Raw genomic sequence first — 12916 nt, forward strand, 5'->3', positions numbered from 1 at the left:
GCACAATGGTGCAGTTTCTCCCAGGGCTGTGGAGTCGGGGTCATAGAGTCGGTGTCCATTTTGGTGGAGTTGAAGTCGGTGTTCATTTTGGTGGAGTTGAAGTCGGTGGCCATTTTGGTGCAGTTGGAGTTGGCATAAAATGGACCGACTCAGACTACTAAAATATATAATAAATTGGGTACAGTAGTTCAGTGCAGGATGTGCTATAAATGTTTTCATAAAAATTTGGGAAAGTTATGAAATGTACTATAAATATCTGTTCTATTCCTGATCTAAGGATCTTGGTTTTCAGTTGATATGAATCTGTGCTGCACTTTATGTACACGTTCAGTAGTGAAGCAGTGCTGTGGAGTAGAAGTCGGAGTTGGAGAAATTGAGGAGTCGGAGGTTTGGCTTACCAACTCCACAGCCCTGATTTCTCATTTATTATCCAAATGACAAAGAAAAGGTTGTGGTCCCGAATTTGCATACTAGGGATTCAAAAGAATACTAAAATCTTTACCAAACCAAATTTGGTCCAACAGCAGGAATAAGCAGTGACATAACAGCCCCACAAGTGGTAACTGAATGTGAGGTGAATGCAATTGTGGCACAATTTTCCTTTCTTTATTTCTTATGAGAGAAAAGGTAAAATAAACAAAAAAAAAAAAAAGACAGTCCTGTGCCATGGCGCACACTTATACATGGTGGTGCTGTTTAGCTTTTTCACAAATGTGTGCCATATTTAGAAAGCGGATGAAAGATTTTCTTCTCAAAAAAATTGGCAGTCAGCTAACGACAGGTTAGAACAAGCGAACGTTGTAAAAGGGTTTTTGTACAGGATCATAAAGTTAAAGAATGCAACATTTTGTTTACTTTGCGGGCTTTTAGAAAGCCTGCTTCAACCTGCAGCAAAATTACACAATTCATGCATTGATTTTGTGCAACTTGTGCACATCCAGGAAATTCTGCACCATTTTCAAGCTGCAGAATTGACAAATGTCTACCCATATACTATCACCTGATATGATTTTATTATTGAAATAGTTCCCTTTAAGTCGTTATGCACGCTGCAGTATTACAACATCCATGTTTACACAGCGGTAATATACTGCCCATAGAAGTCTATGGCGCCAGACCGGATCTTAGTAACGCTCTGAGCCCATACAGAAGCACATAGACTTTTTTTGATCAGGTGGTTCTTTTCCACTGGATTCTTTATTACAGATATCTCATATGACTGCATGACATGGAAGGGCATACAAAGAGCATGAGACTCCATAGTACAGAACGGCAGGGAGTCGATGCACCACAGTGCCAATTTTTAGTGTGCACATTCATGCTCCTTTGAACTTACAAGATTCCTATATCAAGTTGGGCCCTATTTCAGATATAAAATCACTGATTTTCCAATTTAGTCAGAATCATATTTTTATATGCAGCATGTAAAATACACTACTGTTAAATTTACACATTTGAAAATCACGGTCCAAGTACAGATCTCAATGTGTGGATCTGGGTCTGCTCCCCCAAACTCCACAGGCTTTAAAATGCCTTTGAGGCTGTTGAGTTCAGGTTTCGAGTCCCCTGGCCAATCTGTACACCACTATTCCTACTTTGAATGTGATTTGATGATGTGTGGATTCAGCATAATTAAGGATGGTATAAATTGTTGCATTAATTAACAATGAGCTGTAATTTTTGAGCTTTAATATCCATTTAAATTTGCTGATTTTGATACGACCGTTGGATCAAAATTGAACACATCTCTGCGATTGCAGCTAAATGCCTCTATAGACTATCACAGGTACTAGTGCTATCTGTGAAAAACATGGATTGCACTTGTAAGTGAAATTCGGATGACTGAATGAGGCCTTAGAGATATCGGTAGCTGAAATTGTATGCTAATGAGTTGCAAGTGCAGTAGGTAGGACACTGTGCTTACAGCTCTCCATCCTTCTGTCTCTTACTTCTCGCCCACTCATGACCTGTCAATTGTTAAAAAAAATGTTAAAGACTTAAATACTTTCTTAAAATCCTTAAGCTCCTGATTCTGACTCTCTTGTCTGCTTTGAGCTGTCGTTCCATTGTAGAGGCATTCACATTTGTTGCTTCTTAAGTAAAGTATGTGACATCTCTGCTTGTAGTTCAACTTGGTGTTTATTCTTCTCTGGGGTCATGTGTAGGGATGAGCGGATCCGTGGAAGTTTGGGTTCTGGTACACAACCTGAACTTTAGTCCAAAGATCGGTTCGGGTATCAGAACTGTACCCGAACTTGAACCAGAACCCGAATCCCATTGAAAACAATGGGGACCCGAACTTTGGATGTGAAAAAAAAATCTCTCTCTGCAATGGACTTCCGGGAGAAGTCCGTGTTAGACGTTTAACATCGGACACTAACTATCCAGTACGAACCCCAAACTAAAAGTTTGGGTTCGCTCATATGTATTTCTGCACTTTCACCCCTCTTTTCCAGATGCTGCCAATCACAGCTCAGCAACCCCTGAGAGTAATAGACTGCTAGATCAGATGGAAAGCCATGATTGCCAGCCTGTGGGAGGGAGAGGTGAAAGCGTACGCCCCGAGAAAAGACTGAAGAAACCCAGAGTTGAACTGCAAAGCAGAGATTTCACATATTGTGCTCTAGAAGACACAAATGTGAATATCTCTGCAATGGAGTGGTGCAGCGCAAAATGGAAAAAAGCGTTAGAATCAGAAGAGCTCAGGGATTTTTACGAGGTAGTTAACTATATTTTTAAGCAAGCGAAATGTCCTCTTTAATCAGTCATGTGTTATTTCTGGCATCTTTTTAGAAATCCAAAAAGCAGTAGACACGTCTATAAGTAATTCAACAAGTTAGCAGTGGAATATCATGTTTTGCCTCCCTCTGGTGTAGGTCAGTGGCACTGCAAACAGTAAGAAGAAAATCTTTTAATTTAACATCATTCCTAGGGATTAAAATAACTGATAGAACTTCCCTTTGATGCCCACTAACAAAATGAAAAACATAAGCTTGAGTGGATAGTGAAATCTTACTTTAGAAATTTAAAAAAAAAAAACTTGAGGAAAAATATGTTTATCTTTTGGACTGAATTTAATGTACATCAGGAAAAAACTAGTGCAGGTTATGAAGTGCTTTATTCCTGAATTACAAGCCTCTGCTCTGTTGTACCACATGATCCACATGCCTACGGTCCAAATCCAAAATTATTTTCTGTGTGCACCATAGTAAATCAGTCCCTCCAGGCATTTATTTTAGAACCTCTATGCAAGTCTTATAGGAAAGCACAGAGAGACTGATAGATAATTTGGAAGTAAATCACTCAATAATAGAATTACAAGCACTACCTTCCACTTGATGCACATTACATTGGAACAAAAATGAGAGGGCACTGCCTTTTATAATGGAATGACAAAAAAAACAAACACATACACAGGTGGAGAGAACAGAAAAATGAAATTGTAGATAGATGAGTTGGTGATAACGATTGTATGTATAACAGAGAATAAAATAAGAGAAAGAGAACATGGGGATACAAAAGACTAAGGGGTCAATTCATTAAGCCCTATATGCCAAAAAAACTGGCAGGGAAAAGCCACACATTTTTGTGCTGTGAGTAGTTGGCATTTTTACGCCAGCTCTACTAAATTCTAGAAACCTGGGCAAAGTTTAGTAAAGGAAGTTTGGCCTAGTGGGGTGCAAAAAAATTCTTATAACAAGAAATGTATTCCGGTCTGTGATGACTACATTACTAACACTGGCATGTTGGCTGTTAAAGGGGTATCCTCAAGTTTGAATGTTCCGATCGCTGGGTGACTGTCTGCCCTGGCTCCCAGTTATTCTGAGAACCAAGGCTCTGAAGGCCCCAGCTGAATGGAGAGCAGGTCGATCATGCTCACTCCTGCTCTATTCCCTCTTAATGGCATTGCCAAACACTGCACTAGGCTAATCTTCAGCCCTTCCATTAAAATGGATGAGGCGGCAGTGCGCATGATCGCCCTTCACTCTATTCACAGGGGGCTCTTTAGATTTCTAGTTCTCAGTAGAGGGCTACAGCGATTTATCCCCTATCCCACGGCAGTGTTTCTCCTGAACCATCATCTTTGATATCTTTTGCTTAGCCACCAGCTTTTTTCTCCCCTTTTCAATTTCATATATACGATAGTGGTGGTTTCCAAGCTCAAGCCACCTGAAGGATGGTCAGTTTACTTCTGTTAGCCGCTTCACAGTTTTCGAAGTCTGACATCAGGTCATAATCTGCCTGAAAAAAAACGTAATGTCTAAAAGATACCATGTGCACATACCCAAAGAAGAAAACAGAACAGCCCTCCAGAGTTTTGTGGGTTTGCCTCAAATGTTGAGCTATTAAGTTATTCCAGCTCCAAAGATAATTTAATAATTTAACAAATCAACATTTGAGGCAAACCTACAAGGCTATGGAGGGCTGTTCTTTACTTCTTTATATATATGAATATTTAGATAAGAAGTGGTCAGCTCCTCATGAACGGGCACCCAAAACCTACAGGCATCAAGTAGGAGTTGTGCCGCCTGGATTTATGCTACACATTGTGTAGAGACTCGCTATACAGGTGTAGAGTCTCTGTAGACAGAGCCTGGAATTAATACAAAGCTGAGATAAGGGTGGAAAGGGAATGGAAAATATCAGAAAAAAACACTGAAAAATACAATCAGTGATTATAAAATATAAATAGTTTTTTGAAAGAAATCAATATCATTCCTTGGACTTCCTCGCTGCTCTCCTCCTTCTGCTTTAGTCACACAGGGTTAAACAAAATGAATCTTGGCCTCTTGCCAACACCAACACTTCACATTCAGTGCATTTTATTTATACCCGTCACCGAGTTACCGCTAGGGAGTACTCAGTATTACTATTTACTACAGCAACAGACACTCATACGCAGAGAGAAGGTCATCTTGGACTGAAGAACAAACACTTTTAAAAAGGAACCTTCACCAAGCCAAGTCAAAAGTGACCTGTATTTGCTTTTATTTTATTCCCACTGATACACTGAGTTTTTCCAATTTAATTTTTTTCAATTCGCCATACGGTTCAGGAGATATGGGCCTTTTAATGTAGTATCTCTGAACTGTATGGCAGATTTAAAAAACAAAACAGCATACTTGAGAAAATGAGAGCAAAATCTGGCCACTTCGTACCTGTTGACAGTAGGGATGAGCAGACACGTGGAAGTTGAGGTTCTGGTACCCGACCAAAACTTTAGTCCAAAGTCCGCTTTGGGCACCAAAACTCTTCACGAACTTGAACCTGAACCCCACTGAAAACAATGGGTACCCGAACTTAGGAGCTGTAAAAATCTCTCTACTCTCTTCTCTCTCCTCCCCAGACTTCCCCCCGAACTCTAAACATTAAAACGGACTTACGGGAGAAGTCTGTGTTTGTAGTGTCCAGTAAGAATCCCAAACTTTTAAGTTCGGGTTCACTCATCTGTAGTTGACAGGTCTCCTATAAGTGGGAGACTATGATAAAAGCACCATTGCTTTTCATATCATCAAATGATGCCCTACAGAACTTAATGCTTTGAAAGGGGCTTCATGTTTCAGAAACTTTCTCCTATAAATCCTTACACGGCTCTCCTTTCTGGAGGACTGTTGGTGCTCACTGGAATAGGATCCCTGTAATGCTTCACTTTCCCATCCAATGCAGCATCATCTTAGAAAATATAATAAAATGGCTGCCTGAGCTTGTACGGCCTCCATCCAAAAATAAAGGCCACCGCTATGGTGATCAGCAATATTAACACGTACTGTTCTAGAACACTTTATCACCTTAGGCAGCAATTTATATACAAGAGAGGGAGAAAGACTCCACAGGTCACAGAAAGATAAAATACATAGAAAATACAGCTAAAAGCTTCAAGCTTGTCATGCTGCTGGCAATGTAATGCAAAGAATGCTCACAAACAAAGAGAGAAGATATATCTTCTGCACCCTTCATTGTGTATCTTTTCCAAAATATCAGGGTATAGGCCAGGAATGGTTGTGGTGGGGGGAGAAAGATGAGGGGCCACAGCTGCAGCCCAGATTTCCTCAGTAATAAGAGCATCAGGTGCAGAACCTACCTCCCCTTTCACCAACCCTTGCCAACATGGCCATCTGTGGGCAGTTTACGAGCCCAACAATTTCTGATCTCCAATACATCCTGGGCCCTGTAGTCCCCATCGTTATACATCTTCAGTCACATACTATTATATACATCCTATTTCTGACATTTTTTAATTATCATGGTCCGTGGGTAATATTGGAGGAGGCAAGTTTATTGTTTAAAGAATAACTGTTGTTTTTATTCTTTCATAAATTAATAGTACATGTGAAAATAAGAAACCTTGTAATATACCATATCATAAAAATCTGCTTCTTTCTCCTCCTGATCATTCATTCTCAAAATTATCAATTCATCAGTGAAGACAGACTTTCCAATTACTGAGATAAGGTATGACAGATGGTGCTCATAAAGTTTCAGGAGAACTTGCAGCAGAATGTCTGTATCTACCTGTAGCCGCTCCCCCTCCGTAGCAGAGAACTTGCAGCAGAATGTCTGTATCTGCCTGTAGCCGCTCCCCCTCCGTAGCAGAGAACTTGCAGCAGAATGTCTGTATCTGCCTCTAGCCGCTCCCCCTCCGTAGCAGAGAACTTGCAGCAGAATGTCTGTATCTGCCTGTAGCCGCTCCCCCTCCGCAGCAGAGAACTTGCAGCAGAATGTCTGTATCTGCCTCTAGCCGTTCCCCCTTCGTAGCAGAGAACTTGCAGCAGAATGTCTGTATCTGCCTCTAGCCGCTCCCCCTCCGTAGCAGAGAACTTGCAGCAGAATGTCTGTATCTGCCTCTAGCAGCTCCCCCTTCGTAGCAGAGAACTTGCAGCAGAATGTCTGTATCTGTCTCTAGCCACGCCCCCTCTGTAGCAGAGAACTTGCAGCAGAATGTCTGTATCTGCCTCTAGCCGCTCCCCCTCTGTAGCAGAGAACTTGCAGTAGAATGTCTGTATCTGTCTCTAGCCGCTCCCCCTTCGTAGCAGAGAACTTGCAGCAGAATGTCTGCATCTGCCTCTAGCCGCTCCCCCTCCGTAGAAGAGAACTTGCAGGGAATGTCTGTGTCTGTCTCTAGCCGCTCCCCCTCCATAGGAGAACTTGCAGCAGAATGTCTGTATTTGCCTCTAGCCGCTCCCCCTCCGTAGCAGAGAACTTGCAGCAGAATGTCTGTATCTGCCTCTAGCCGCTCCCCCTTCGTAGCAGAGAACTTGCAGCAGAATGTCTGTATCTGCCTCTAGCCGCTCCCCCTCTGTAGCAGAGAACTTGCAGCAGAATGTCTGTATCTGTCTCTAGCCGCTCCCCCTTCGTAGCAGAGAACTTGCAGCAGAATGTCTGTATCTGCCTCCAGCCGCTCCCCCTCCGTAGAAGAGAACTTGCAGGGAATGTCTGTGTCTGTCTCTAGCCGCTCCCCCTCCATAGGAGAACTTGCAGCAGAATGTCTGTATTTGCCTCTAGCCGCTCCCCCTCCGTAGAAGAGAACTTGCAGCGGAATGTCTGTGTTTGCCTCTAGCCGCTCCCCCACCATAGAAGAGAACTTTCTGCATGTTTGTGTCTGCCTCTAGCCCCTCCCCCACTGTAGAAGAGAACTTGCAGCAGAATGTCTGTGTTGGCCTCTAGCTCCTCTCTCCATATAATTTTAAAAGCACTAACTGTCATTTCCTATCTCAATAATGGAAATACCTGTACTCTCGAAATACTGATTTTCTCCCTGAATTGAGAGTGAAAGATTAGTCCAGGAGAGAAAAAAAAGCTAATTTCTATAAGATATATTACAAAGTTGATTATTTTCATGTGTACTATTGATTTATGAAATAAAACAATTAAAATGATGGTTACACTTTAACCTGCACAGATGGTCACAGGTTTAAGGTCTGTCCCTGGTCCAATGTTAGATTTTTAGTTTGATCTAAAGACGAGCAGAGGTTTCTGACAAACGTCCTACAATATCATTTTAATGTTTGTGGTTGATAAGTTTTCATACAGTATGTCTATAGGCAGCTTTAGAAAACTGGAGCTGTGAGATAACGTGATGATCATGCATGAGTCGGTAGAGAACGACCCATAACAGGACATGTGTCACTATACGATTTTAATGTCTATTCTCACATGATATACAAAAATATACAACTGTAGTAGAATTTACAAATTATTTCAGGTTAGTTTAACCTTTCTAATACTATCATCTCTGGTATTGTTTACTGTGGCCTTAAACGATGTCCAGAGCTGAGATTCGTCAATGTTCACTCATTTGCCCAAGTATAAACCTTTTGTGAGGCATATGTATGACATAAATAATCAGCAATAATACAAGAAGAAGGACGGTCTGACGGATACTTAGCGGCAAAATTGTCTTGATCTTATTCAGATGTTAGCTTTTCACATACGTGCTGTATCCATGTCTTTCTCAGATGGAGCACATACCCATAATATTCTATGAGGCTGTTCAAATATCTGCTTTTTCTACCGAGAGCTGTTCATTTTTATTGTTTAACGCTCTCAATATAATTTTTTTGTGCTTTCGTTTTTTCCTCACCCTCTTCCAAGAGCTCTGACTTTTTCAGTCGACATAGCCATATGAGAACTGGGGGGGACGAGTTGTAGTATTGACTGACGCCTTTAATTTTAGTATATAATATACTTGAAAAACTTGAAAAAACAATCCAAGTGGGGTGAAATGTTTAAAAAAAAAGGAGTACATTTTTCTTTTTTACCATTTACAATGGTGTTTAAATAATTTCATATTTTGATAGATCGGGCTTTTAAGGATACGACGATACCAAATATGTTTTATGTATTGATGTATTTTTGAAATGGGGAAAAGATTTAAACTTTTACATTTCTGTTTCCAACATTTTTTACATTTTCAGTTGATTTTTTTTGTCCCTTTGGGAGACCTGAATCTGTGATTGTTTGATCACTCATAAAATATAGTGCAATACTAAAGTGCGGCAGCATGGTGGCTTTGCAGCGCAGGGGTCCTGGGTTCAAATCCCACCAAGGACAACATCTGCAAGGAGTTTGTATTTTCTCCCTGTGTTTGCGTGGGTTTCCTCTGGCACTCTGGTTTCCTCTTATACTCCAAAGACATACTGATAGGGAACCTAGATTGTGAGCCCCAATGGGGACAGAGATGATGATATCTGTAAAGTGCTCCGGAATATGATGGTGCTATATCAGTGAGTAAAATAAATATAGTATAACTCATGTTGGGCTTCATAGGAAGACTAAGATGGAAAAATATTAGCCTCCTTTTGCCATGGTAAGCTATTGGCTCCTTGCAATCACGTTGCTGGAAGTCGGTGTGCTTGCAAGTCTTTTAAATGCCGCTGACAGTGATTGATGGATAAACAGCAGCAATCGGAACTAGTTTCGGGTTTGTAAGACAGCCAGCATCTGCCCTGAATGGAGTGGATGCAGCTCCTATGCCCACTATATACACCGCAAATGCGACATAAATACTTAATTAATAAAAAACAAAATGGAATAAAGGGTTAATTCTGCGCTGCCAATACGGAAGGATAAAAAGGAGAAAAATGGCCAGGAATGCGGTTTTAATAGTCAATGAGTTTCGAAGTTTTGATACTTCTTCAACTTGTTAATAAATAGAAAAAAGTTTACAATTTTTTTTTTGTTTACATACAAGAAAAAGGGATGCCCACACGAGCAGTAAAATGGACACGTACCAAAAATGAACGAAAAACGGTTGGATAAAAAAAAAATGAAAAACATTTCTCACTTAGGCCTTACACTGAGATTTTGGGAGGGGGGGGGGGTGTTTGGATCCTGTCTATCCAAAATCTCTATCATCATCTTTAATGTACCACTGATTTACTTTCGTGACATCAGTGTGTGCTTATCTCGGTGCTTTCACCATTCATCATAATATCATAATTGTACCTGAGATGTGGATGCAATAAAATCCAAAATCTCATTAAAAATATCCCATGGGTCAAGAAAATAGAAGAGACGTCCGAATTTTCAGATATGATGTTAAACTTTCTGATTGTACATGCAGGACGAAGCTTCATCACTTCCCAGAAGTAAAATCTCACCTAGATTACCAGGTCCATTCCTTTTGCGGACTTGTAAAAGGCAAACCATTGCGTCCATACGTACATTAGAGTCTGTTGTCTCAGCTGAATCCGGTCAGTCCAGAAGGCTCCAATATGTAGAAGCTTTCTCGTATACTGTGATGGGATATGCTGATTTGATTGCACACACACAATAATGGCCATTTTGTTCCCGGTCTCTGGTCCCCATTCACTGTGTGTGTGCCAGCTCAGGGGAGTTCTGCATTGGGGGAGGTGGGTAGATAATCCGCATTGTGTGTGTGTCTATGTGAGGGGCACCTCCGGACTCTGATTTATCAGCTGGAGCCACAGATAAGATGATGGAGGAGACCTAAAGGCTTGCAGCCCCTGGGGGCTTCAGAGAAGGGAGGAGGTGAGGATGAGGCTGGCACAGAGACAGGGGGTGAGGAAAATGGGAATATAGGACCACTGCTGCCAACAACATCCGAATGTGACAAACACTAAAGAGCTACACTGATGAGACAGATATGACGCAATTATCAGTACAAAGACCAGAGCTGATCTATACTACTATTTTCCCAGGTTCGTTTTAATAAAACCAGACCCTAAATGTCATTGTTTAATTAATATTTGAATCCCAAGTGTCAAAGTTCCAAAGTTCTAGATCAGCAATCATCATTGTTCTGCTACCACGCACAATCATTTGTCTTATTGGTGCGCTATAGTTCTAGAACCTATGAGTGTTAGCTTGCCATTATTTTGGGACCCCAGATATCACAGATCCATTGCTTTGTAGGCCGTGTTCATAAATGCTGTGGATTTTTCATGCAGAACTATGTTTAACAGTTCAAGCAAAACGGATGTGATTTCATGAACTCGTGCCCGCTGTGCATTTACAGAACTGTACGAGTCTTCTATGGGGATTCTGAAAAAAGTGGATATAAAATATGCCGAATACCAATGTAAAAAAAGAATGCTATTTCAAATCTGCGCCGCAAAAGCAAATAATCAGAGCAGATTGCTATTGTGTGCAAAAAAAAAACACAGCATTTTTGCACATGGAAACATGGCCTAATAGCATCTCAGGAGTCTGCATTTTGCAATATACTTCCATTATGAGAGATCAAAAATTCTAGTACAAAATGTTAAACAAAAATCTAAAAAACAGAAAAACAGAAAAAAATTCTAAAATTAGAGTATAGATTGCAAAAAGTCACAATCATAAAAAAATGTTCATTATCTGAAAGGAACAATTATAAAAATGATTATCATTATATTTAGTTTACACAGTGGCATTATGAGATATAGATGATAGATGTGTGTGCCAGAGGCAGCAATTTTGGGGCAAGACAGACAGCAATTTATTGCACCTTAGTGCTACCTGCATTAAAGGTTATCACTGTAAAGTCTAAAGAAGCCTCTAAATTTCTTGATTTCATGACTTTCTAAAAGTAACTCCATATGTTAGCAATTGGGACAGAGCTACCATCAGATATTTTGGGGCCATGTACATTTATATTGCCTGGGTCTCTTCCATCATTTTTGGTAAACAAAATCTAAAATTGTATTTCTGTAGCTTAACTTGGACACTGTTGTGGGCGGTAAATCTAAATCTGTACCAGCAGTGAATAAACTGCACACAAATCTATACCAGCAGTGAATAAACTGCACACAAATCTATACCAGCAGTGAATAAACTGCACACAAATCTATACCAGCAGTGAATAAACTGCCTAATAATACATACCAATAGCAGGAAAAGTCAGAACTCTCAGCTAAACTGAAGACTGATCTGCTTTATGACAGAGATGGCCCCTTCATTTTGTGAAGAAGCCGGGCCGGCCCTGTACTGCAGTACTAGCCATGAGTAAGGTCCTACAGAGCTGAGAATATAAGTGATTATAAATATTGGCCACTAGACTTTACATTGTATGAGATCGCTGCCTTCACAAGGTGTTGGTAACAAGTATGTAAGGCTGGACAATTTGAGAAGAGCACGATATTTCTCTTCGTGCTGACACCATTACAGCATTTTCTATGAGTGGTGTTTAGTGAACGAGCATACTTGAACTTCTCTTGAAATGTGTTTATCAGACAAGAAAGGCTCCCGCTGCGCTTTCAATCTACATTTATAAGGGTTTGTTTGCTTTACGTGTTAACCTGGCTTTTTGTAGATATGTTTGATTTCTTTTCGACTCTGTATCCCTAATCTCGCCTCTCTCCTTATTACCGAGGACCGTCAGCCAGCCCTAAAATGGCTGCCAAGTTTTAAAATGGCTGCCAGCAAATCACAACAGTTCTGTGATGTCCTCCTCTATATTCAGCCCTCTCGCTCCAATAAACCATTAATAATAAAAAGAACGTGTGATCGACAGTTTAAAGCTGACTTAAGTGAACTGAAAGAGAAAAAGATAAATCAGTGCAATAGGAGGGAAATGTTGGGAAGAAAAATATATATAAATACCCCTTTCTTTGTGAATATACCGATGTAATGATGTGATTTCAGAGCCAGATGGGAATCTCGGCCTTCATACAAACAGAAAATAGGAAAAGGTTCTGCAGGAATAAAGTGGAGATTAATAAAGCCTAATGCAATAGATATCAGAATATAGATATAGGATAAAAGATATATGGATAGATATGAGATGGATAAATAAATAAACAGATAAATGAATACTGTCGGCATATTTTTATGTGTAAGAATATATGCAATATGTTAAATAAATCCTGAAATGACTCTTTTTGCTTTTGCCTCCAGACTCCGGGCAGTCGGATAACACGAACCAGCAGACAGAGGTGGACATAAAGCCTCCTCCCAATGGTAAGTGGTTCTGCAC

General features: G+C 40.4%; 1 protein-coding gene across 6 annotated transcripts in view; it reads left to right on the top strand.

The window, feature by feature from the left end:
• The window catches only part of NFIX (nuclear factor I X), a 209478-nt gene that overhangs the window by 152563 nt on the left and 43999 nt on the right, over positions 1–12916 (top strand). For all 6 annotated transcript variants that reach the window (XM_073654248.1, XM_073654247.1, XM_073654250.1 and 3 more), the window contains one exon: positions 12838–12900. In XM_073654248.1, the coding sequence (XP_073510349.1) occupies positions 12838–12900 (63 nt within the window). The remainder of the gene's footprint in view (positions 1–12837; positions 12901–12916) is intronic.

This window comes from Phyllobates terribilis, unplaced genomic scaffold, assembly GCF_046119375.1.
Source record: "Phyllobates terribilis strain yellow unplaced genomic scaffold, ASM4611937v1 Scaffold_11__3_contigs__length_659146591, whole genome shotgun sequence".
Taxonomy (NCBI): domain Eukaryota; kingdom Metazoa; phylum Chordata; class Amphibia; order Anura; family Dendrobatidae; genus Phyllobates; species Phyllobates terribilis.